The sequence below is a fragment of the Cnephaeus nilssonii genome (assembly GCF_951640355.1).
Source record: "Cnephaeus nilssonii genome assembly, chromosome: 11".
Taxonomy (NCBI): domain Eukaryota; kingdom Metazoa; phylum Chordata; class Mammalia; order Chiroptera; family Vespertilionidae; genus Cnephaeus; species Cnephaeus nilssonii.
The window spans coordinates 61,507,135-61,534,774 of record NC_137082.1 but is presented as its reverse complement, the minus strand read 5'-3'; the positions used below and the strand labels follow the sequence as shown (position 1 = coordinate 61,534,774).

General features: G+C 42.0%; 1 protein-coding gene across 1 annotated transcript in view; it reads right to left on the bottom strand.

Moving 5' to 3' along the window:
- Nucleotides 1–27,640, bottom strand: part of MTCL1 (microtubule crosslinking factor 1) — a 123,441-nt gene that overhangs the window by 87,126 nt on the left and 8,675 nt on the right. The window contains exons 2-3 of the mRNA XM_079785233.1: nt 24,793–25,017; nt 23,315–23,473 (exon numbers count right to left, since the gene is read on the bottom strand). Of these exons, the coding sequence (XP_079641359.1) occupies nt 23,315–23,473; nt 24,793–25,017 (384 nt within the window). The remainder of the gene's footprint in view (nt 1–23,314; nt 23,474–24,792; nt 25,018–27,640) is intronic.

The following is a 27,640-nucleotide window of genomic DNA, read 5'->3' as shown; positions in this document are numbered from 1 at the left end:
TAGATACACTTACACATTTCACACGTAAACCCCTGAATTTCTGCCACTTCTCTTCAGAAAAGTGAAAGCAATTTTGATTTTTTTATTGTTTAAAGTATTACATATAGTAGTATATATATCTCTTTCTTTCCCCCCATTGACCTTCCCCCAGCCTCCCCTACCCCCTGTCGCATGCCCTCATCCCATCCCCACCCCACCCCCCAGTGTCTTGTGTCCATTGGTTGTGCTTATATGCACATATACAAGTCCTTTGGTTGATATCTTTCCCCCTCTCCCCAACACTCCCCAGCCTTCCCACTGTAATTTGAGAGTCTGTTCGGTGCTTTACTGCCTCTGTATTTATCTTTTTGTTCATCAGGTTATAATGTTCTTTATTTTCCATAAATGAGTGAGATCATGTGGTATTTTTCTTTCATTCCCTGGCTTATTTCACTTAACATAATGCTCTCCAGGTCCATCCATGCTGCTGCAAATGGCAAGAGTTCCTTCTTTTTTATAGCAGCGTAGTATTCCATTGTGTAGATGTACCATAGTTTTCTAATCCACTCATCTGCTAATGTGCATTTAGGCTGTTTCCAAATCTTAGCTATGGTGAATTGTGCTGCTATGAACATAGAGGTGCATATATCTTTTCTGATTGGTGTTTTTAGTTTCTTGGGATATATTCCTAGAAGTGGGATTACTGGGTCAAATGGGAGTTCCATTTTTAGTTTTTTGAGGAAACTCCTTACTGTTCTCCACAGTGGCTGCACTAGTCTGCATTCCCACCAGCAGTGCACGAGGGTTCCTTTTTCTCCGCATCCTCGCCAGCACTTGTCGTTTGTTGATTTGTTGATGATTGCCATTCTGACAGGTGTGAGATGGTACCACATTGTCATTTGGATTTGCATCTTTCGGATGATTAGTGACTTTGAGCATGTTTTCATATGTCTCTTGGCCTTCCTTCTGTCTTCTTTCGAAAAGATTCTATTTAGGTCCGTTGCCCATTTTTTTATTGGATCATTTATCTTCCTTTTATTAAGTTGTATAAGTTCCCTGTAGATGTTGGAGATTAAACCTTTATCAGTGATAACATTTGCAAATATGTTCTCCCATACAGTGGGCTTTCTTGTTGTTTTGTTGATGGTTTCTTTTGCTGTGCAAAAAGCTTTTTATTTTGATGTAGTCCCATTTGTTTATTTTCTCTTTAGCTTCCATTGCCCTAGGAGCGGTATCGGTGAAGAAATTGCTTTGGCATATGTCTGAGATTTCTCTGCCTATGGATTCCTCTAGTATTTTTATGGTTTCCTGTCTTATGTTTAAGTCCTTTAGCCATTTTGAGTTTATTTTTGTGTATGGTGTAAGTTGGTGATCTAGTTTCATTTGTTTGCATGTATCTGTCCAATTTTCCCAACACCATTTATTGAAGAGACTGTCTTGACTCCATTGTATGTTCATGCCTCCTTTGTCAAATATTAATTGAGCATAGTGGTTTGGGTCAATATCTGGGTTCTCTATTCTATTCCATTGGTCTATATGTCTGTTCTTGTGCGAGTACCAGGCTGTTTTGAGAACAGTGGCCTTGTAATACAGCTTGAAATCTGGTATTGAGATCCCACCTATTTGTTCTTCTTTCTCAGGATTGCTGTGGCTATTCAGGGTCTTTTTTTATTCCAGATGAATTTTTGGAGAGTTCTTTCTAGGTCTGTGAAATATGCCATTGGTATTTTAATGGGGAGTGCATTGAATCTATACATTGCTTTGGGTAGTATGGACATTTTAATGATGTTGATTCTACCAATCCATGAACATGGTCTGTTCTTCCACCTGTTTACGTCTTCCTCTATCTCTTTTTTCAGTGTTGTGTAGTTTTCCGCGTATAGGCCTTTTGCCTCCTTAGTTAAGTTTATTCCTAGGTATCTTAATTTTCTTGGTGTGATGGTAAATGGATTGCTTTTTTAGTCTCTCTTTCTGTAAGTTCACTATTGGTGTATAGAAATGCCATAGATTTCTTGGCATTAATTTTGTATCCTGCTACATTGCCGAATTCATTTATTAAGTCTAATAGTTTTTTGATGGAGTCTTTCGGGTTTTTTATGTACAATATCATGTCATCTGCAAATAAGGACAGCTTCACTTCTTCTTTTCCAATTTGGATGCCTTATATTTCTTCTTTTTGTCTAATTGCAATGGCTAATACTTCCAGTACTATGTCCAACAGGAGTGGTGAGAGTGGGCATCCCTGTTTTGTTCCTGTTCTTAGGGGAAATTGTTTTAGTTTTTGCCCATTGAGTATGATGTTGGCTGTGGGTTTATCATATATGGCTTTTATTATGTTGAGGTATGACCTTTTCTATTCCCACCTTGTTGAGAGTTTTTATCAAGAAAGGGTGTTGGATTTTGTCAAATACTTTTGCTGCATCAATTGATATGACTATGTGATTTTTATCTCTCAATTTGTTTATATGATGTATCACGTTTATTAATTTACGGATATTTACCATCCTTGCATCCCTGGGATAAATCCTACTTGGTCATGGTGTATGATCTTTCTGATGTACTGCTGGATCCGATTTGCTAGAATTTTGTTGAGGATTTTGGCACCTATGTTCATGAGGGATATCGGCCTGTAATTCTCTTTCATTGTGTTGTCTTTATCTGGTTTTGGTATCAGGGTGATGCTGGCTTTATAGGATGAGCTTGGAAGTGTTCCTTCCTCTTGAGTTTTTTGGAATAGTCTGAGGAGGATAGGTTTCAGTTCTTCCTTGAATGTTTGGTAAAACTCTCCTGTGAATCCATCAGGCCCTGGGCTTTTGTTTGCCGGTAGCTTTTTGATGACTGCTTCAATTTCGTCCATAGTTACTGGCCTGTTGAGCTGTTTAGATTCTTCTTGATTGAGTTTTGGAAGGTTATATTTTTCTAGGAATATTTCCATTTCCTCCAGGTTGTCCAGTTTGTTGGAATAGAGTTGTTTGTAGTATTTTGTAACAATCCTTTGTATTTCGGTGGGGTCTGTTGTTATTTTACCTCTTTCATTTCTGATTTTGTTTATTTGGGTCCTCTCTCTTTGCTTCTTGGTGAGCCTGGCTAGAGATTCATCAATCTTGTTTATCCTTTCAAAGAACCAGCTCTTGGTTTTGTTGATCTTTTGTACTATTTCTTTGGTCTCTATGTCGTTTATCTCCGCTCTGATCTTTATTATTTCCTTCCTTCTGCTTACACTGGGCTTTTCTTGTTGCTCTCTTTCTAACTCTTTGAGTTGTAGGGTTAGGTAATTTATTACCATTGTTTCTTGTTTTTTTGCAGTAGGCTTGTAGAGCTATGAACTTCCCTCTCAAGACTGCTTTTGCTGTGTCCCATGGATTTTGGATTATTGTGTTTTCATTGTCATTTGTTGCCATGATGTTTTTTATTTCTTCTTTAATCTCTCTGGTAACCCAGTCATTGTTTAATAGCATGCTATTTAGTCTCCATGTGTTTGATTTTTTTGGATTGTTTTTATTTTAGTTGATTTCCAGTTTTATGCCACTGTGATCTGAGAAGATGCTTGATATGATTTCTATCTTCTTGAATTTGAAAAGACTTTGCCTGTGACCCAATATATGGTCTATCTTTGAAAATGACCCATGTACACTAGAGAAGAATGTATTAATTCCATCTGGTCTAGTGAGTCATTTAGGATTGATGTTTCTTTGCTGATTTTTTGTTTAGAGGATTTGTCCAATGGTGATAGTGGGGTATTGAAGTCTCCTACTATGATTGTATTGCTGTCAATCTCTCCCTTGATATCCTCTAGGAGTTTTTTTTTTTTTATGTATTTGGGTGCTCCTGTATTGGGTGCGTATATGTTTACCAGAGTTACTTCTTCTTGGTGGATTGCTCCCTTTAGTATTATGAAGTGGCCTTCCTTATCTCTGGTTATGTCCTTCACTTTGAGATCTAATTTGTCAGATATAAGTATTGCTACCCCCGCTTTTTTTTTTCATTTCCATTCACCTGAAAAACCTTCTTCCATCCCTTCACCCTCAATCTATGTGCGTCTTTTTTTCTGATGTGGGTTTCTTGTAGACAGCAGATATATGGGTCATGTTTTCTTATCCAATCCGTTACCCTATGTCTTTTGATTGGGGCATTCAATCCATTTACATTTAAAGTTATTATTGATAGGTACTTGTTTGTCGCCATTTTTATTCTTTACCCCTGTGTTCCTTCTTCGCTTCCTATTTCTGTTTTTACAGCAGACCCTTTAGCATTTCTTGCATTGCTGGTTCGGTGGTAATAAACTCCCTTAGTTCTTTTTTGTCTGTGAAGCTCCTGATTTCACCTTCAATTTTGATTGATAGCCTTGCTGGGTACAGTATTCTTGGATTCAGACCCTTCCTTTGCATGACTTTGTATATTTCATTCCATTCCTTTCTGGCCTGATTTGTTTCTGTTGAGAAATCAGTCGCTAGTTTGACGAGGGATCCTTTGTAGGTAACTTTCTGTCTCTCTCTGGCCGCTTTTAAGATTCTTACTTTGTCGTTGGTGTTTGCCAATTTAATTATAATGTGTCTTGGTTTCGGTCTTTTTGGGTTCATTTTGCTTGGGACTCTGTGAGCTTCTTGGATTTGTGTGGGTTTTTTCCTTCCCTATATCAGGGAAGTTTTCTGTCATTATTTCTTCAAACAGGTTTTCTATTCCTTGCTCAGTTTCCTCTCCTTCTGGCACCCCTATTATGCAGATGTTGTTTTGTTTCGTGTTGTCCCAAAGTTCCCTTAGGCCCTCCTCCTGCTTTTTAATTTTTTTTTTCTAGAACCTGCTCTACTTGGGTATTTTTTCCTATCTTGTCTTCTAGCTCACTGATGTGGTCCTCTGCTTCTTCTAGTCTACTCTTGATGCTTTCTATTGAGTTCTTTACAGCAGCGATGTCATTTTTCATTTCTTCTTGATTCTTCTTCATTTCCTCTTGGTTCTTACACATATTGTCGAATTTGTCTTCCATTCTTTTCATCTACCTTATGACCATTTCTCTGAATTCTTTCTCTGACAGGTTGCTTGCCTCCATTTCATTTACTTCCTTTTCTGGTGATGCCTGCTTTTCTTCCATACGCAGGCTGTTTCTTTGTCTCCCCATGTTCTCTCTTCTCCGCGTGTCTGGTTATGTAATTCTCTCTCTCCTGCGCTGATTTAAAGGCACAAAATACAACACAACAAGGCACAATGCACAAGGCACTGAATACAAATGTATTCACAATATTAATAACCCCAAATAAGGTGACCAGAGAAAGGCAAATTAGAGGATAAGAAAGAAAGAAGAGAAAAAAAAAGGAGTGCAAAAATGAAATTGGGAAAAGGAAAAAAAAGAGAGCAAGAAAAGAGAGAGAATAAGAAAGAAGAAGGGAAAAAACTATATATATGGGGAGAAAACTCCAATATAACATCCACTAACCCAACACATGCCAGCAACAAGTACCTGGAGGTGAATGCAAACTACAAACAACAACTAATATCAAGTGAGGCGAGGGAAAACAGAAGCAAAAAACAAACAAAAACAAAACAAAAAACAAAAAGAAAAAGCTAAACAAACTCACAAAGAAGCATAAAAAATCGATATAATCAAGCAAACAACAAAAGGACAGAGAGAAAAATTTTGGATAGTGAAGAAAGAGAAGAGAGAGGTGTGTATGGACTTGGAGCAGGGGATTGGAAATTAGATATATAAGTAGGTTGAAATTTTAACAGGGGGTAAAAAGGAGGAATAGGGAAAATCTAAAGCAGGAATAGGGTAAGAGAAACAGAACAACAAAAGGGAGAAAGTGAGGAAGAGAGTGATCGTGTGAAGATAAAGTTGAGATAGAGTAAAATGATGCTAAAGGAAAGATGAATATAGAATGTAGAACACTAATCCCAAAGTAAAATAAAGAGAAAATAAAATGACACTTTTTTTATAAAAAAGGTAAAATAGTAGTAGTAATAATGCTGATTGAAAATAAAAATGTAATAATTAAAAAGGTAAAATCAAGTGAGGAAAAAAGAAAAAAAATATTTAGTTTCTTAAGTAAAAGATGAAAAAAATAAAAATAAAAATGTGCAGTAGTGAAGGTCATTCACTTCCTCTACTGTTCTGTTTGGCACGCCTGTTTCCTAGTCAGGACAGTATTGAAGTTCCCTGTGTTCCACTGCTCCTCAGTGTTGTAAGCCAGTCCTGATTTTTAAGCAGGCAGTTTATTTGTGTTTACACAAGCGTCAATTTGTGATTCAACAATCCCTGGGTGGCAGTGTTTCTGGACTGACCTCCAGGTCTATAGGTCCTCTCTAGCTAGTGCTTAGATATTGTTTTCCCTGTGGCACTTAATACCGGTTTGGGGGAGTGGGTTGCCCCAGAGCTGGTTCTCTGTTGGTTATTCCCCGCTCTGATCCCCAGGTTCCAGAAAAACAACTTTCCCTTGCAGTCTCTTAGAGTGTTCCCAGTTGGGTGATTCTATGTATTGGGCTTAGTAATCAGAAGCAAGGATTTAAAGAGGAAAAAAAAAGAGCCAGAGTTAAGTGTGCGAACTCCGGGGCTGCGCGCAAGTCTGTGCAGTATTTTTCCCCCTTGGGTCTAAGCAGCCGGCACACTTTTAAAACTTTTAGGCTGTCCTTTTGTGCCCAGATCAAAATGGGTTGCTTTTTAGAGTTTCCTTCTGTTAGCAGCTCTGCGGACCCCCTTCCACATTCACGGATCACGCCAGCCCCAACAGCCACGGATTTTTCTAGGCACAGACGTCCCTAGGTCTCCAGCTCCCGTGTGCGCGTTTCTCTCTCCTGCCGGGATCCCAGACCTCACCTTCTCCCTTCTCCCAGGCGAAATCTAACCTTTCCGTGGTGGAGTATAGAGCTCCTCTGAATCCGCGTGCTTGCGCCACTTGGGAACTGGTGTTCTCGGGTTCACAGCTGTTCGGTGGGTGCCATAGTTGTAGATTCCCCAGGCTTTTCAGGCTCCCGATAACATCCACTTTTCCTTCAAGATGGTGCAGTCTCCGCGTCCGAGCTGGTCGCTCCGGGAGGGTACCCAGTAGCAGTGGGGGCTGCCCGGTCAGGGGAGCCCCGTCCGACAGTCCCCCACAGTCTCCTGGAGTATAGCTGTCCCTCAACTCACCAACAAACATCCCCGTGCGACCACACACTCTCCCTTTGTTTTCTCACACACACACTACCTTGCAGTCTGCCTTCCCGTCGGCAACCATCTTCCTCTTTTTGCAATTTTGATTTTTAAAAATTAAGTATTTATTCTGTCCCTTATATAGGACAGCTGCCCACTGGCATGAGGTCCAGTGTGCCATGGACAAGTTGTGTGACTGGGACAAGTCACTTACTGTCACTGAGGCTCCACTCTCTCCACAACAATGGGGCTGTCCTGCCCAGCTCACTGGGGTGCTTTAAGGATGAGTCAAGGTGAGGTTCTAAGAGCTGTGAGGACTGTCCCTGGTACCCAGGGAACCCTCAGTCATGGCTGTGAGGGGGCCTCCCACTCGTTCTGTTCACAAGGCTTCACCTTCTGCTTCTCCCCGTCACCCCCACCTCTCTCGCACACGCCCCACTAGAGGAATTCCCAGAAATAAAGAGCAGAGTGAGATGCCCAGGCTAGCACTCCAACCTTCACCCCTTCCATCCTTTTCCTGGCAATGTGTTCTGCTATCTCAAGAGCAGTTTAATAAAACAAAATGCCAGCCCTCGAATGGGGTGATTTCAAAGGCTCATGGAGAGGTTGACCACCCAGCCACTCTTCATTCTACTGAGGGTTCCTGTCCCCCTGTGACCTAGAGCACCAGAGCCACGCAGAATCAGCACAACCCACAACAGTTAGAAGGGTGCACTGTTTTGGTGAGTACAAGAGGGAAACATAGGGGAGAAAAAAAAGAACTAGGGTAGCAGAAAGGGGTGGAGTGAATTTGATGAGTGGCAGGTTCAAACGAATCTTAGACCATCATGTGTGTGCTAGAATCTGGCCTTTGATGTGTTTTAGGAAAACTATAATGAATGGACTAGACGCCACATCGTCACTGCCCTTTACAGCTTCTGCTGTTATAAATATACACCTCGAGACTGTGAGCTGACGAACTCACTAGAGCAATTACATGTTGCAAGCTCAATCTTCTGGGGCCTCTGCTTTATTGAAAAGAGACCACTCCAAGACCTCATCTTCCCCAAACGCCTGTTTTGGAAACTCTTATTTTACCCTTCATTAATCTAATGGACCCACAGCACTGCTCCTGGGTGGGAACTATTTAGCTACAGTTACAGAGATGCTTCAGATGCACCATCCCATGGCAGTGGCTGCTGCTGATCTAAAATTACCAGGAAACTAAAAACTAAAATAGAGGTGCTGCTGTGGCCTGGGCATCAGGATTCTTAAAAGCTCCTGGCTCGCATTTCTCAATCCTTTCACTAACCACCTAATACAAGCGGTGGCACAAGCCGCACCTTGTCAAACCTGCTCTAAGCACTGCTGTTCTCTAATCCTCCTGCAAGAAAGGCTTCAACCGTCCACACAGTCACCTCAGAGGGCACCTCTGAAGATGTTCTGCAAGAGTCTGAGAGCAAAGGTGAACATGTAGTGCCCACCTTCTACCTACCTCTTTGCAGGGTTAGAAAATGGAGGCCCTTCGGAAAATAAAATTAACCAAGCTCTAGACTTCTAGGATGTGAACCCAGACATAGTAAGCAGGGATACAAGACAGCTTGCCTAAGGTACTAGAACAAACCTTGTGAAGCTCCCTCACAAGCATGTCAAATCCTCCTTCAAGAGAAAAGAGCCTGACACCATTGTCAAGGCCAAATGCAGCTCAACATCACCACATGCTCCTCTGGTCAACCAGGAATCTTCCTCCCGGGGGTGGAGGGAGAGATGCCCTGCTAGCCTGCTACATGTCCTGCTTGTCTCTCTCAGCCGGTGGTGCTCATCTGCCCGCCCGTCCCCCCCCCCCCCCCCCCCGGACGTTTGGCAATGCCCACAGACATTTTTGATTGTCATAGATGAAGAGGTTTGTTTCTTCCATCTAGTGGGTAGGAGCCAGAGATGCTGTTATGCATCCTACAAGGCACAGGACAGTCCCCAACTGCAAACAATTAACAGCCCAAAATGTCCAGAGTGCAGAGGCTGAGAAACCCTGCTCTAAGCAGATTACTCAAAAGTGATTCCTGAAGCAAGTCCAATGTGTGATGTTTCCATGAGCACTATATCACTTCTGGGCCCCATCACCTAGGTCAGTGGTCGGCAAACTCATTAGTCAACAGAGCGGCAAACCATGGCTCGCGAGCCGCAGTTTGCCGACCACTGACCTAGGTGACCCCAGGAGTAACCTTGTTTGAAGATAAATCCAAACCCCAACTCTTAGAAACAAACAAGAAACTCTTAGTGTTACTTCAAAACTGAAAAGTTAGAATCAGTTAGCCAGAGGGGAAATCATCTTTAATTCACATGAGAGAACATTCCTGCAACTCTCCTATAGTAGGAATGTTTAAAGGTCTTGATCATTAAAGTTGTTTTAGACCAAAGCAGAGGGGCACTTATTACAAAAAAATTATATCATCTTTAAATTGTAATATTTCCTATGATTTATAAAAAAATAAATGATTTTCTAGAAATGCTTTTGTTTCACTCATTGATGAAGAAAAAATTGTTGCTAATACCTCTTCGCATCCCACTCCCAGCGTGGTGGGTCAACAGCCCTGGGAGGCATGCCGGTGCCCTGACCTCCCACCACCGGCTCTCCCTAAACTGCCCTCTCTATTTCCCAGTCCTGCTCAGGTTCCAGACAGAAGAGACAAAGCACGTGTGGTGGAAAAACAACTGACAAAGATCTACTCCAACTGTTCAGAATTAAACAAACACAAATGTGTATTTGATAAATAAATATTGCTTTGCTTGGCAACCAGCTCACGTCAGCATCCAAAGATGAACAGCGTCTATAGTCCAATGCCAACTGTCTGATAAGCGCATCCCACATTTCTACATTCCCTTGTTCCAGGAAAACTGCTGTGGGTCACAAGAAAGAACGTCTGAGATGTTGGGAAACCAATTGAGAACCCAACCACCCCACACAAACATTCTTTCAGAAAAAGAATTAACCAACCTGCACAAAGGAACGTGCCCTGGGAGAGCTTAGGGTCTCTCTTCTCTCTAAGGCTCCTCCTTCAGTCAAAAATTCAAATGCTGTTTGATCAACTGCTCAAAAGTAAGACATTTTATATGACTGTAATCTGAATATATATTTACATATATATACTTATATATCTTGGGTTCTTTTCAATTTTTTATTACTAAGGAAAAAAATGAAAACTGCTTATTTGGCTCATAATCATATTACTCGATGTATAATGTCTCTCACTTGAGTCAGAGAAATACCAAGAAAGTATACTGAGGAAATAGATAGTATTTTCTAAGCATTTCTATATCTCTGACTCTTGATTCTGTACTTAAGGATATAAGTACCTAAATTATATTATAATTTAATATATAATACTATATAATATAACACCATAAAAATTTAACAGATCCCAAGAATCAAATGTAAATTTTGAAAAGAAAAACATTTTTTTAATTTATTCCCATAGCACAAGCTTGATGCAGTTAACTGCCTAGTGAAAAATCTAAATTATTCAGAAATATATTTGGTCTACATTTTAATTAAAAAAAAAAAAAAAGCAATGTGAACACAATGCATGTCACTAAAATTCACAAAAGCTCCATTCTAACACTTAAACAGCAGTAGATAACATATTGAAGTTTTGCCATCCACATCATATAAGATTCCCATCTGCCAAGAAAGGTTGTGTTGAGTGAAGAGGAAAATGGCTAAGTCTTAAATCTCTGGGAGACGTGAGTGGCCTGCAAACCAAGGGTGGCTCACACAGTGGCACTGCTTCTGATGTGGCTGTCCCAAAGGGGCCATGCCCTGCCTGAAAGGTCACCTGAGCACCCGCAGTTCCTGTTGGTGAGGTCCTACAGAAAACAGGTAAAGAGGAGGTTGCCCAGCCACAGGGGACAAGGAGATGTGGCATGACCCCAGTGACGGACACTCTGAGCCTGGCTGTGTGTTCAGGAAGCCGTGAATGGAAGCTTTCCTTATCACTAACTAACAGTGTGATTTTATAACCCACGGTCATTGTCAAAATATCTGACCTAGAGTGGAATTACTGGTTTGCATTAACTGTCCTGGAGTAATCATTTACAGAATCAGAAATTCTTTACCAAGAGATTTAAAAATAATGTTGTGCTCTTTCTCATGGAAAAACTAAAGATGATAAAAACCTAACTTATCCAACAAATACTTATTGAATGCTTGATCAGGGGAGGGACGTACAGACACACATATATATCCTATAATGCAGAGATATGAGGGTTCCGAAATGCCACAGAAGGATCAAATGAAACTCTCAAACTGCTAACTGAAGTAGACACTGTACCAAGAAGGCACTCTGAAGACTTATAAAGCTAAGTAATCAAGGCTGTATTGGCAGAATCAATGGAACAGAACGGAGAACCTAGAAATATGTCCAACTGATTTTTAACAAAGGTGCGAAAGTAATTCAATGGAGAAAAGACAGCCTTTCAACAAATGGTCCACAGGCATTAAAAAATGACGGAAGTCTCATGTCTTATACAAAAATGAATTCAGAATGGGCTATAGATTTAAATGTAAAACTATAAAACTTTTTTTAAAAACGTTGAATAAAATATTCAGAATCTAGGGCTAGGCAAAGAGCTCTTAGAATTGATACCATAAAAGGAAATATTTATAAATTGAACTTCATCAAAATTAAAAACACTTGCCCTGAGAAAGCCTGTTAAAAGGATGAAAGACAAGCGACAGAGTGGGAGAAAATAGTTGCAACAGACAGAGAAAGACAAATACTGTATGATCTCACTTATATGTGGAATCTAAAAAAACACACCAAAATAAATGAATAAACAAAACAAAACAGAAACAGATCCTTAGACAGAGAGCACAAGCTGATGGTTGCCAAAAGAGAGGGAGTGGGAGAATGAGAATTTAAAAAACAAGAAAAGAAAATTTAGAAAAATAAAGAAAATCTAGATAAATAAACACTATGCATAAAAAAAAAGAAAGAACTCTTAAAACTCAAAAGTAATGAAGAACAAACAAAAACCAGTAAAATAAACAAGCAATTCAATTAGAAAATGAGCAAAAGACATAAAGAGACATTTCAGCAAAGAAGTTATACAGATGGCAAATAACCCGTGAAAAGATGCTCAGCATCATTAGCCATTAGGGGAATGCAAATTAAAAGCACGATGAGCTTTCACCATTCGGAATGGCTAAAATAAAAAACAGTAGCACCAAATGCTGGTGAGGACATGGAGAAACTGGAGCACCCAGGCACGACTGGTGCCAATGTTAAATGGTACAGCCACTCTGGAAAATAGTTGGCACTTTTTTTAAGAAAATGAAATATGCAACTACTATATATAACCCAGGAAATGAGCTTCTAGGCATTTATCCCAGAGAAATGAAGATTTACATTCCCACAGGAAACATGCACATAAACATTCACAGCAACCTTATTTGTAAGAGCCTCAAACTGGAAACATCCCGGATGTCCTGGACCAGTGAATGATTAAACACCCTGTGATACATCCATACCAGTGGAACACTACTCAGCAATGAAAAGATGCAAACTATGGTTATGCACGACAGCCTGGTGAACCTCTGCAGAGTGATGATGCTGAGTGAAAACAGCCAGTCCCTAAAGGTACACACTGTGTGATTCCATTTATATAACATTCTTAAAATTACAGTGTCACAGAAGTGGAGAACATAGCAGTGGTTGACAGGAGTGAAGGATATGGGAAGGGACTGGAGGGAAGTGGGCGTGGCCACAAAAGGTCAAGGTGAGGGATCCTTGTGAGGATGCAACTGTCTTATAGCTTGACCCAATGTCAACATCATAGTTGTAACATCAATCAAGACTTTTATGAGATGTTATCATTGAGGGAAACTGAGTGAAGGGTACATGAGGCCTCTCTGTATTATTTCTTAAAACTGCATGTGAATGTACAAGTATCTCATGGTATGTTTCCAATGTCATACTAGTATGAAAAATCAGATATATCTCTGGGACATTAGCATGATGGGAACTTTCTCTACAGTTTACTTTTCAAGCTTTCTACAATAACCATGTAATGGCTTAATCCTATGAAAACGTTTGCTCAGAGTTCAGAAAAGAGTGCTATGGAAGGCCTCAGTGAGGAGGTGGTATTTCAGGGAGAAGCTTACAGAATGGGCAGCATTTCAATAAGGAGAAGTAGGAATCTAGGTACAATTCTGGTGTGATAGTGTGATTTATAAGAAATGTACACTGAGTGCATGAATTCGTGCATGGGTGGGGTCCGGCCAGCCTGGCCAGGGAGAGGGGATATGGGCGGTTGGCCGGCCTGCCTGTTGGTCGAACTCCTGGTCGAGGGGACAATTTGGATGTTAGCCTTTTATTATATAGGATATACACTGAGTGGCCAGATTATCATGCGTTCAGAGATCATAATAATCTGGCCACTAAGGAATATATTTGGTCATTCAGACGAGCAAAATACATTTCAGATATATTTGTTCTTCATCAACAGATCCTGGCTCACAGACCCCCAAAACCCTTAGAATTTCCTGAGTGACAAGAGCAATGGGAACTTCTTTTATTATATTTGGTGTCTTGTCCTCAGTTCCTAAAAAAGTCTCAGAGCCATAAAGGTGAAATAAGTGTCTTGTTATTCACAACAAGCCCTTCCCACCACAACTGGCTTGTATCAATGAGACTGACATTTGCAAAACACCTAAGGATGCGGGCTAGTTGCCAGGGGAACTAATCACAAACTGAGGGTTGGAACTTTTGGTCCCACACCCTGATTTCCAGGGAGGAGAGTGGGGCTAGAGCTTGAATCAATCACCAATGGCCAATGAGTTCATCAAGCATGCCTATATAATAAAACCTCCATAAAACAAACAAACAAAAAAGAGGGGGTTCAGAGAGCTTCCAGTTTGGAGAACCGGGACACTTCCACATGCCACCTTGACAGGCTCCAAGCCCCATGAGAGCAGAAACTCCTTTGTGTGGGACCTTGCATTATGTGGCTCTTCACCTGGCTATGGATTCGTATCCTTTAATATCCTTTGCTATAAATCAGTAATCTAGTGAGTAAATGGGTTTCCCTGAGTTCTGTGAGCCATTCTAGCCAATTAACTGAACCCAAGAAGAAGATTGTGGAAACTTCTGATTTATAGCTAGTCAGTCAGAAGTGTAGGTAACAACCTGGACTTGCAATTGGCATCCTGAGTTGGAGGGGATCAATGGAACCTACAATCTGTAGCCAGTTTGGTCAGAAGCACCTGCTGGAGTCTAAGAATTGCTTGTTTGTGTGGGGAACCCTACACACACACACACACACACACACACACACAAACACACACACACACACACACACACACACACACACACACACGTTGGAATTGAATCCGGGAAGCTTTAACAGGAGGAGAGCTCCCATTGAGCAGGGCGGTAAGGCAGGCTGGGAGGACCCAAGCTCACTCTCTTCAAAGGTAAATCCTGGCCTTCTTCCTATAATTTTCTCAGTAGAGAAGAAAGAAGAAGCTTAATAAATACTTCTAAAAGTAGAAATTAATTTTATGGAGAAGCTTTAATGGGTCAAAAGAAGATACAGTGCCCGTCCTCACCAACACACTGGAGCAAGGAACCGGGAGCTGCTTGTTCCAGCGGCTTCCTCTGTAAGACACTCTGTTCAAGCGGCTCCACAAGTGCCTGCCTCCAGTTCTGACCGGGTAACTGGTCTTTTCCAAGTCAACAAAGAAAGGAGAGTCCAGGTCTAAAGCTACGGTCTGGAGGAAAGACAGAGATACAGACAGCTGCTGAGAGTCAGGAGACCTGCGGTAGCTCTGCTGTGAATGGGCCACCCAGCCCTTGGTTTCTTCACGTTGGTAACGAAAAGATAGAATAACCTAAGAAATGAAAGCATTTCAAACACTTGAACCCTACCTCCTCCTCATGCCTCCACCACAGCTCACCATGAAGAAGCAAAAAGCCTGCTCGCCCTGTGTATCGGAAGAGGCCTGGTGAGGCTCAACTGAGCTGCCTGCACCCCCTGCCCTTGGTTTCTTCACGTTGGTAACGAAAAGGCTGGTTAATTCATGTCAAGTATTCTTCTAACTCTAACACTCAGTAAGTCTAAGGTCTCAGGCCTAGGTCTGGCCTGGCATGCCTTCACACCCCATCAGAAGCAAGCTGTCAAATAAAGTTATTACTTCCAACATCCTTCCTTTGTCCTCACCACTGTTTTCTTCCCCTCCCGCCCCCCCCCCCCCCCGACATAAAATCCACACAAAGTAAAGGTAAAATCCTCCATTGACAACAGAACTTAAGGAGATAGAATAACCTAAGAAATGAAAGCATTTCAAACACTTGAACCCTACCTCCTCCTCATGCCTCCACCACAGCTCACCATGAAGAAGCAAAAAGCCTGCCCGCCCTGTGTATCGGAAGAGGCCTGGTGAGGCTCAACTGAGCTGCCTGCCCACCCTGTGTATCGGAAGAGGCCTGGTGAGGCTCAACTGAGCTGCCTGCCCACCCTGCCCGCCCCCCCACTCCTGCAGAACACTGGGACTCTCTGTAATGTGGGTGGCAGGATTAGCCTAGTAGAAAACCCCAATATGATTCTGTCTTGATTTTGGCAAGAAATGGCTCCAAGGGGACAGGTTCCAAGTGACCGGGACAGACTGCGCTAGGCTGTTGCTCCTTCTTACAGCAACAGCACGAATCAGCCATTAAGTGCTATTTATGGTTTCACTCAACACACAACCCCTTTCTTCCCAGACACCAAAACTGGTCCGTTTACAGCTTATGTATTTAAAACGACGTATGCCAAAACTTCCTGCAGTTGCTGCTGTTCCTAATCCTCCCCAACCTCTGACCTCTGGATTTCCAGGCCTGGGATACTGGGATTTGTTCCTTGGTTCACACGGCTCTGGCCCAATCCATTCCCTGCCCTCCTGGTCTGGGCAGAACTCACAAAAGGCCGTTTCCCTCCAAATTCCTGTTCAGACACTACATACACATGCGTATACACACACACACACACACACACACACCAGACTCTTCTCATGTTTCAGTGTTCGGGAAAAAGACTTAACCAGACACCCTGATTCTTCTGCTCCCACTCTCATCCCACTCTACCTCATTATGAACTTAGCAGGCCACATAACTGGGATATCATTCAGGGCACCAGATTTCTCCCACTTCCTGTTCTCTAGCTGGTCACCCTGCCCCTCCCCATAAACTCATGGCTAGCAAAGGAAACCTGATGCTACTTATCCCTTATGAGGTGTCCTAGAGAGCCCACCAAGCTAACACAGCTGCCTCTGCCCCACATGGCCTGCTGGTCCTACCTTCCACTGTTGGCTGGGCCAGGGGTGAGGCCTTGACGGACTCCCTGGCAGCCACTGACAGCCTGGTCCGAGCCCGAGCAGATGCCCGGCAGCAGGGCTCTGCTCAAAGATGCTTTGCAGTAGCTCAACCTAGCAAATCTTTTTCTTACAAGGGGGACCATAAACTCTGAAAACAAAGATAATATTATTTTATTAAATGCAGCCTAACAGCAATAAAACCATTTGTTATGTTTGTACACCTATATTTCCAGGCTTTATGGCTGCCTGATAGTTTGAAGGTAATGACAGACAGAGAAAAGTGCTTGCCCACTGGTTGAGATAAAAGTAGAAAGACTATCTTAATCTATTCTGGCTGCTGTAACAAAAATACCATATAGCCTGAGTGGCTTAAAGAACAAACATTTATTTCTTACAGTTCTGCAGGCTGAGAAATCTAGGACCAAGGTGCTGGCAGATTCAGAGAGGATCCATTTCCTGCTTCACAGACAGCCAGCTTCTCATTGTACCCTCACATGGTCTGAGGTCTCCTTTGTAAGGGCATCACTCCCATTCATGAAGGCTCCTCTCTCATAACCTAGCCACCTTCCGAAAGCCTCATCCCCAAATACCACCTCACTGAGGATTAGGATTTAACATATGAATTGGGGGGAGGGGGGGTCCACAAACATTCAGTCTGTAGCAGACACCTAGAGAGAAGACAGTGAGTAGCAGCCATAACAGAGAGAAGCCATGAGAAAAAAAGGGCCCCAAGGAAAACGGGAGCTGGTGAGTAGCAGGGTGGAAAAAACTGAGCAGAGAAGGAGGAACACAAGTGCTGAGTCATGAACTGGAAGACAACTGGGGTTACACGTGGCACCCCAGAGCTGCCACGGAGAGCTGCCGAGCCCTAAGGGGTCTCATCCTGTTCTGACAGCACAGTACCCTGAGTTGTCATGAGCCCTCCCACAAGAAACAGCTGGAAATGCTAGGGAAAGTGTAACAAGCAACAATTTATACACAGCTGAACTAACACAAAAAAGGAAAATTCCCAGTGTCAGAAATGCATAAGATATTGAAAACCAGAGCAATTAGCACAAGGGTATGTGTCAAGCATTGTGGGGTAGGAGGGAATGATGGAAGTTACCAGACACAGAAATAGGCCCTCGTAGCCAGAAGTGTGACAAGAAGCTTTCATGAATGCATCCAGGCAGCCCACTGAAGAGATGCACCCCAACCGATAGCAAACTAAAAACTACCAGGGGCAGGGGATGGGGAGAGTTAACTTCTTTTCAGGACACCAGATGGTGGAAAACAAAATCTCCACTGAAGTATTAAAATACCCTAACCTATGCCCCATGCAAGTTTAATTTCCCATTGACACAACCGATTTGGTACACAGCTTCACAAGTCAAAAACTAAGGCTTAAATTTGGACCAATGATAGTACCAAGGCCTTTGGAAAAGACCAATGCAAAAATCTCACTAGAAGGACATTTCAACAAACTTCATGGAATTCTCACTAAGAACAGCTCATAATAAAATGCATGTTGAGTGAGAGTCAGCGGATATGATGAACAGAAGGATTAGTAACACCAAGAACTGAAAATAACAGAACAAACTGGAAGAGACTATGACTTTAAGATGGTTAAAGATCTAAAAGAAGGAACAGATGAGGAACAAAGAAATATTGTGAAAAAGAACATGCAAAGTTGTGTGTTTTTTTAATCCTCACCAGAAGGCATGCTTACAGAGAGGGAGGGAGAGAGACTGAAAGAGAGAAACATCAATGTGAAAATCATCGATTGGCTGCCCTCCACATGGGTCCTGACCGTGGATCAAATCCGCAACCAGGCACATACCCTGTCGGAGAATCAACCCATAACCCCTCGGTGCACAGGATGACACCCAACCAACTGAGTCACTCCGGCTGGGCAGAACAAGCAAATTTTTTTAAATTCCAGAAATGAAAGGTAAACTCATAGAAATGAAAACTTACTGGATAACTAAAACAGTAACCTTTTTTGTAAAAATTAGAATTAGTAACTTGGACAAGAAATGAAGAAATTATCCAGAATATAGCACAGAGAGATAAAAAGATTTTTAAAGAGGTTAGGTAAGATGGAGAATGGACTAAGAATGGCCAACATAAGAAGATCCCACACATGACTAATAGGCATTCTAGAAGAAATGCAGAAACTAGGGTAGAAATGAGACCATTGTAATTAGCTAGTTATTAATAAGCATGGTCCTCTGGGCAGCTTCACCGGGAAGCTGCAAGCTTCGGGCTCCCCAGGGAACCACCGGTCCATTCCCTGCAGATCACTGGGGAAAAGGATCAAGCAAAAGAGAACCTGGGCTCCTGTGCAGTGAAGTTGGGGTGACGTAAGGAAGGTGCTTGCCTGTCAGTCTAACCTGGAGCAAGGATAATTGGCTAGAGGGGCAGAGCCACTGCAAGCGTGTGAAATCCTGAAGGCTTCATTGGGTAAGCTCCTAGCTACAACCCCAAGACAGTGTTCTCCCTCTCTTGTTCCTCTTGTTTTGCTCCTGCTTCCTTGCACTTGTTTACTCCATGACCGGCACTGGCCTGCCTCTGTGACCCTAAAGCTGCGCAATGGACTGCCCTGGGAACACAAGCTAAGCTGGCCAGACGCTGGACTGGACTGTGCGTTAATAGGGAGCAAAGACTCTGGGCAGTGGCTTTGATCTTAGCCTAGTGAAGTCCAGGGCGGGATGCAGGGAGATGGGACCTTGAAGGGAAACTCCCTTAATGCTACCTCATCAATAAAGTTTTCCATGATACCTCAATCCTCCCATGGAGGCCTCAGGAAATTCTTGTTCCCGCAGCACCCCAAGAAGCCCACTTCCACCAGGTGGGGACACAGAGGATACCCCACTGATAACAGATAGATCAGTCAGAGGAAGTAAAAAATTTTAATAGAGGTTACAATAAACCATTATAGCCCTGGCTGGTGTGGCTCAGTTGGTTGGAGTGTGTCCCATGCACCGAAAGGCAGCAGCTCAATTTCTGGTCAGGGCATATACCAGATTGCAGGTTTGATTCCCTGGTTGGGGCACGTGCGTGAGGCAACCGATTGATGTTTCTCCCTCACATGGATGTTCATGGATGTTTCTCTCTCCCTCTCCCTCTCCCTCTTCTTCTCTCTCTCTCTCTCTCAAGTCAATTTTAAAAAATTAGCCATTATAAAGTGTAAAATTCAGTGGCATTTAGTACACTCACAATGTTGTACAACCATCACTTCTATCTAGTTCCAAACATTTTCATTATTCAAAAGGAAACCCCACACCCATTAAGCAGACCGTCCCCCTTCTCCCCTCTCCTCAGGCCCTGGAAACAACTAAGCTTTTTTCTGACTCTGTGGGTTTACTTAGTCTGGATATTTCCTATAAATGAAATCATACATGTCTGACTCCTTTTACTTAGCCTATTGCTGAGGTTCATCCATATTACAGCATGTATCAGGGAGAAAGAAAATTTCTAAGACTGCAAAAGCAAGGAGCAGTTGAACCTTAAGCACCTGGCAGGCAACTGAGGTTGGGAAGCAAGAGAAGTAAGAACAATAACAATCACTTAAGCCCGAGTGACTAAAAGGACAGTGGCACCACTAACCAACCCAACGGGGAAAGACGGAAGAAGGGGCAGATGGAGCGAGGGTGATAAGTCTGTGTCGGACACACTGAGTTTGAAGTGCTAGGAGAAATCCGTCTTGGACAAGTCCACCAGGCAGCTGAAAATAGCCTGCAGCTTAAGCGAGAACAGACCCAGCAGAGGCTACAGAGCTGAAGAGGTACAAACATGCGCTGTCTCACTGTCTGAGGCCAAGAGGGACACACACTTCTGTCGCCTAGAGACACACACGCACTGTCCTTGCCTTTTTCAAAAGGTGATGCGTCCATTTACAAAACTTCAGAGGTGAACAGAAATGAGGAAGGCTCAGGAGAAAGAAATATTAGCCTCACCCTAGAGCAAAACTCAGGGCGTATTTTGTTCCGGCTTTCATAAAAAGAGCCCATTCATGGAGACCACTGCTGGCATTTGCCAATAAATACCTCCTCCACCACTTTTGAACCTTATCACGGGCTCCATCATTCTCTGCTTCCAGCATAGAATACCAGCGTCTAACCCACCCTCAGGCTCCTATCAGTTTTATGATTTATTTAGAACAGCGGTTTTCAAACTTTTCCATCTTGTGGCACATATAAACGAATTACTTAAATTCTGTGGCACACCAAAAAATATTTCTTTTTGCCAATCTGACCAAAAAATAGGTGTAATTTTGATTCATTTACAACAAAAATAATAATAATAGTAATTATCTACCCTTTTTGCTCCAAAGTGACTTTTAAAAAAACAGTTGCCTATACTTTTATATAAGGATTTCTGGTACCAATAATTAACCAATCAGATTCAACCTTATTATGTGGCATGACCAATAAGATGCAACTCTATTATATGACCTATACACAGGTTGTGCCCCCAAAATATATCCATACTGTAATAGCTGATAGCTCAATTTTAAAAATGAAATGTATTTTAATAAACACTGCCTTTATAATAATTCAAAGTGTGTGTTTACATTTTTTTGAGACACCCTATATTAATGGTTCAAGACAGGATATTCACACTAGATAGCTATTGTGTTGGCTGTTGTCATTTTTTTATTTGACAATCTAAGAGAAATGAGGTCAGTGCCCTGAACTAAATAGTCAGGTATTGCATGTCTTAAAAATTCTTGTGGCACACCTGTTGAAAGTCACTGGTTTAGAAGTTTGGTGTAAATACACAGCCCCATCAGTCTGACTTTAACTCTGGAGGTAAAATACTTATTGTGTCCCCATTGAGCAACCCTTCTCCAAATAGCTTTCACCCACAAAGGAGGAGGAGCTGACCCCTCCACCTTCTCCCCTCCTCATATCCAGCCTAAGCCTACATCACAGCTCTGAGGATCCTTACCTCACACTTGCCTGGCTCTGAATGGTAAGAGTAATCATTTCTTTCCTCAAAGAGCTTTTATCCATGACTGGAAGCCAAATACTGCACAAGCCATTAAATATGTGCAAAAGGATTTGTGCTTGTTTGAAATAAATATAAATATATATTTACTTATGTGTGTATAATTTATATATTTACACACAAATATACACATCAAATTTATAAAATAAACTTCTAAGTTGTTTTCTATACCCACAAGGTCAGGATCAAACCAGAAGTTTTGAGAGGAAAAACCCATTATGGCATACCTTCTAGTAAACTTAGACAAAGGAAAGAGAGGAAAGTAAACTACTAGAACAGTAAGTCAGAGATAAGAGATCCACAATCAGAGGAAATTCCTCCGGTCCTGGGGTATGTGTGCGAGGTAAGAGGCAAGGGTTACCCAGAATGAAAGAACATTGTCAGCATCTACCTCTTCCTCTGGGAAGCTCACTGAGTCCCCCAGGCAAGCTGTAGTCACTACAGCTCCACATCCTCACCCTCCTTCACCCGCTCACCCAGGGAGTCTCCACGATGCCTATAGGCCAGGCACTATTCTAGGCACAGAGACCCCACAGTAAACCAAAAAACAAGCCCCCCAAGCCTACTGAGCTTGAGTTCTAGAGGGGCATTAGTGAAGGGGAGACAAAGAAATAAAACACACTGCATTTTAGGTAAGTGGTGACAATATACATGTCATTCACCCAAATCCATGATGTATCAGATGGGAAGGCAGACGGGGATGGCCAGGGTGGAGACAACACTTAATGTGTAAGTGTTGAGGGGAGGCTGGATGAGGTGAGATGTCAGCAGAGACCTGCAGGTGAGGGACTGAGCCACAAGTGGCTGGATCTCTGGAAAGAGACCGTATCCGGGCAGGGCAAGCTCGAGGCTGGCATGGCTGTGAGGAGAGGGAGTGGGGGAGGAATCAGAGGTCGCAGCACGGGCTCCTTTGCTGTAATTTTTGTTATCTGTGTGCCACATTGAACTGTAAACACCTTGAGAGCAGGGCCTGTGCTGCCATACTCTCCTCTGCATGCCCAGTGCCTGGTACAGGGCCTGAATTAAGTTGGGTGGATGGGCGGGGAATGGCTGGTGAATCAGGAAGCTTGGCCAAGGGAAAACTAAACTGCTAAGTAAGGCTGTAGGCAGGTAATAGCTGGCTTTAACAATCATCTTTTTAAAAAAACCATTATCTTAAAGCCTTCACCAAGTTTTTAATTTCATCAACATGCAGAATATTTTCTAAGAAAATACTCAGCTTATAATAGCAGTCAACAACAGAACAGGATTTACATGCCTTGATGCAAATGAGTATATCTTTATATTCATACACACCTATATTTATATAAATTCATATACATTCATTTTCTAGACCACTTTGCTAGGACATAGTCACTCCACAAATTTTTTAAAAAATCTACATTTAAATCATATGGCTGAATAACAGATGTAGGTCACATACTCATATTACCTGTTGACCCAGGCAACCATAACATATTTTCCAGCTTGTTGGAAGGCTTTTGAGAAAAAAGCTACCACTTAATGTTGTATTCCAGTAACAGTGCTCAACATTTTGACCCATAAAAACAATTAATGGCCAGCTCATCTGAATGCAAAGTATGAAAAATAGCTTCAGACCAGGGTTCAACAAGGCTTTTCTATAAAGGACCAGAGAGCAAACACCAGGTTTGTGAAAGCAACATACAGTCTTTGTCGCATAGTCTTCCTTGCTTATTAGTTTATTTTGTGTGGTGGTGGCTGTTTTCCCACGCTATAAAAAAATGTGAAAACCATTCTTACTTCCCAGGCCATGCATACAGGCCATAGTTTGCCCACCACTACTTTCAACCACAATGATAATGGGATACTTGGAGTCCCAACTTCCTCACAATTAAACCCAAAGGAGAAATCCCCATACATTTCCGGATTACCTCTTTCAGTCTCTCCAGCTCATTTTGGAGGGCCTGTTTGGATATTTCTACTTCAATCATCTGCTGTCGGAGGGCTTCATTTTCATCTTCGGCTTTCGCACGCTTCTCCTCCACAGTTTCAAGTTCATGGTGCAATCGGACGGACACGTCTTTGGCTACCTGCAGAGATAGTCATCCGGGTATGAAGCTTTCTGAGCGCCAAGGCTGCATCCAAACAACTTTTGAGGCAGAATCATTAAGTGATACGGTATTATGCCAAAGAGCGATGTCCTTAGCAATGTTAACAAGCCGATTTTTACAGGAGGGTATTAATTTAAAATGTGATGTCCACATTATGAGGAAGAATACAACTTTTATCTGGATTAAAGCGCCACTCTGGATAGCCCTTTTTCCTTATAGGATATTACCAAGAATGTTAATTCTGCTCAAGTGCAGATGCTTTAAACTTTAAACGATAAATTAGAAATAATAACAATACACAACCAATTTTTCTGTTCCCTAAGGTAATATTAAACCTATTTGGTAAAAAAAGATAATAATTCTGTAGTAGATGTTTAATGTAGTCAAGTTTTAAGTTATTTCCTATGGTAAAATATTTGAATGTTAAAAGCAGTTAAACGTTTTTACTTTCCAAAAGGAAATGAGAAAGAGATTTTGCAAAAGAAATATATATCACCCTTATGTCACACTAAATGACATTTTGTAAGTGTCTTATAAATTTTATAGAAGTACAAAGATCTTTTTTTGTTATCATAATGAAAGGCTAAATGAGGTTTCATAAGTACTCCCATAATAAGGAAGACATTATGCATAGTTCATCTCTTGATGAATGATTTGATAATTGGGCATGAGAGAAGCCGGGGTTTAAAGTCTAGGATTTCTTCACCTCATTCCCATTTCTGTCACTGTTCTCAAAGACACTTTCAACAATTAGTTATGACCTTATTTCTTTAGTTAAACCATCACTGCACTATTCAAGTCTCACTTGGGTTATGGTAATTTCAGGTCTTCTACATCCTAGAAACTTAAATGACAATAAAAATGTTAAGTGATTATGGTCAACTCTTAAGAGTGGTCTTTGACCATAACTGAATTGATAATGAAGAGATTTTTTTAAAAAAATATTTCAGATCTTTAGAAGGAGTTTCTGTATCATTTCTATACAATTGCCAAACCAATTACCAGGTATTAATTATTTTTTATTATAGATCTATTACTATGATTTCTTTTCTTTCTTTTTTATTTTGCCTGAAGATCCCATTTCATATGACAGATTTAAATCTTGGACCACCAAAGCCATATGAATCTTCATTCATAAAGTGAACAAAAATGCTCACGCTGAAGTCTGTTGAGAGAAACATGACCAGAACATTAAGACCACATATAAGTGGGGTCCGAGGGCTGCATTTTCAGATCTGCAACCCCGTCCACCCCAGCTCTTCCCGGAAGCTCACGTCCCATCAGCCCCGCTCACTCACCTTTAAGTCCTGTTCCAGACTTCGGATGAGCTCGCCGTCCACCTGACCTGTCTCGGCCACTTTCAGGCTTTTCTGCTCGGCTTTCCTGAGGCGGTACTGCAGGATCCGGCAGTTTTTATTAGCACGGTCCAGTTCTCGCCGGAGCTCCTGCAGCTGGTAAACATCTTCCTCTAGATAACTGTCCCTCATCTCTTCCATTTCAGCCCGGAGTTCATCCAACTCATCCTACACAAGCCAGACGGAGTAGATTTATAAGCCGAGTACCTCAGAAAAAGGACCATGCGCCCCCTCCCCGCCCTGTGATACTAAACATTAACTATCTGCACACTTACCCACGGGGCCTATGTGACATGGCACAGGGACCTCTGGACATTCTTACACGAGTGAATATCACCAGATGTCTGTTCAAATATTATGGATCCAGAAACTAAAATCCAGCTGAATTGTTCATTGTGGCCTCTTAATATTTATTCCATTTCCAATATTCCCTTACATAATCATAATAATAAATGAAATAGCTCTGCAGATAATTAAAGTTTAGATTCAAACTGAACATTGATTCCCATCTCTAAGGCACAATCCAGGTTTCAAAGATGAATCAGACAGACCCTGCCTTCAAAGCACATAAACTTTAGCGGAATCATAACTGTGACCTACCCTGGAATTATAACATACCTGCCAAGGTCCCTAAAATTCTGTTCCACAATACAAATCTCAGCACTAACTAGGGGTCTGAAATTCTAAAGATAAAACCTTTACATTGTATCAAATACACACTGGGTTTGTTTTCCCCCATTCACCTCTCCTTTATATAACACCTCCATTTCACTTTGCTGTCAATATGGAGACCCTATGAATACAGGAAAAACCCAGACAGTGTCCCTGCCTCCCCTCCATCCCTCCAATCCCACAGCCAATCCATTGCTGTCAGCTCAACATCAGAATACCTCTTCCCAAGGACCACATTCTCCATCCCTCTCAAGGGGCTACTGCACAAACAGGTAAATTCATCACATGGGACCCCTGCTTCCCCTCACTCTCTCCTTCTCCACAGTCCACTTTTGACCCAGACTGCTATCCTTTTAATACGGAACTTGGACCTCCTCCCATACTAAAACCCCTCCAGGGGCTTCCCATCACACCCAGAAATTCTTCCAAGGCCTCCCCAGGGCCTCTGGGCTTCCCCCTTCTCTTGTCCCAGGAGGTAGGGAACTGCTCCAGGCCTTTCACCTGTTACATCCTCTCCTTAAATCCCTCCTCCCAGCACTTTGTGAGGCTCCGCTCTCATTATTTCAAGGACACCCAATGCATTCTCTGACCACCTTCCCTCCCCAACCCACTGTCTCTCGTCCCTGGCTTGCTCTATATTCTTCCACCTCTTATCACTGTCAATTTATCATCTGTCACCCGCACTAAAAGGTAAGTTCCATGAGGGCAGACACCTTGAGTATCTTGTTTCTCTTTGCATTCACAGCACCCAGAGGAGTGTGAGCCAGCCATACAGCAGATCCTCAATAAATATGTGTGGAATGAATACACAACATGTAGAAAGACCGAATCATAACGATGACCAATATCAGACATAACTGCAGCTTTGCTTTGTTCCAATCCTGTAGCCTAATTATATATATTTTTTAAAAATGTTCTCAATCCCCTAGACAGGGCTGCAATATGTGAGATATAAATTCTACTGAAGTATTACTAAAGATTTTAACAAGAAACTATTTAGAAGGAGGGAGATTAAGGAAAGCATGCTAAGAATTTTCTTGATTTGTTTGATAATTGATAGTTTAAATGCCTCCAGAATAAGATACACTCAGTCATTCCCATTTGTTTTGTTCAATTAATATCGAAGCTCAAGAAAAGAAAAAAAAAAAACTTCACCCTAAGTTGTCAGCTCAGGTGCCATTCAGTTTGCTCCTGAATTCTCCCCACTCTTGCTAATCCTGCATTTGTTCTTAAAATTGGGGATTTACGTACAATAAAGCACAAGAGTTTCCCAATCTCAAAGCTTCAGGTAGATAAGAAATTAAACAGAAAGAAGCCTCCTAGAGAGTGTTTTATCTTGCATAAGATTAAATACAAAAGTGTAACAAATAAATACATTGGGAATCTTTATGGAAAAACAGATTGGCATAAACAGGGTGAAGACAGTTCTTCAGCCATCCTCAACAGTATGCAGTGGTCTATTGGGAAGCATAGAGGTGCCATCGCTTTCCCTCAACCCCAGCGTGTACCGGTAGATTCTCCCCACCCTGTCCCCACTACCCTAATCAAGAGAATGGCCTACGTTGAACATACATGAACAGAATGGACTGGCTGAGCTCTTCAGAGGACTGGAGAACTCAGCTATTTCATGAAGGTCCTTGCCAACCTTCAGCAAAGAGGTTGTGACTGATGCCCACTCCCCCACTGAGGCTCGGAGGACGCAGTGCAGGAGCTGTGCCCCTGACTCAGCCCATGCTGGAGGAGACCAACCACAGACCAAAAGCTTTAAGTGGGCCTTGTGGATGTCATCCTTTTGATAAAGAGAGTATCTTCAAAATCAAGGTCAAGTTTCACCCAGGTTCCATCCATGAATATGATGAGTCAGATTATGAAAGAGTCTAGCCTTTACCCTTGTGTCTGAGGACACTTAAAAGATATTTGTGTCACTGGGTAGAACCAATAAAAAATAGTTCAATACAAAAAATAATCACCATATGTATACACACACACACACACAAATATACAGTGTCTGTGGCTATTCTGTTCACAGAAGGAATTGTTTATGACTGCTTTTCCATCTGGAAAGCTTATCCCTAAAAGCCAAAGTCACTAACGCTTGTAATTATTTGGTACTCAAACC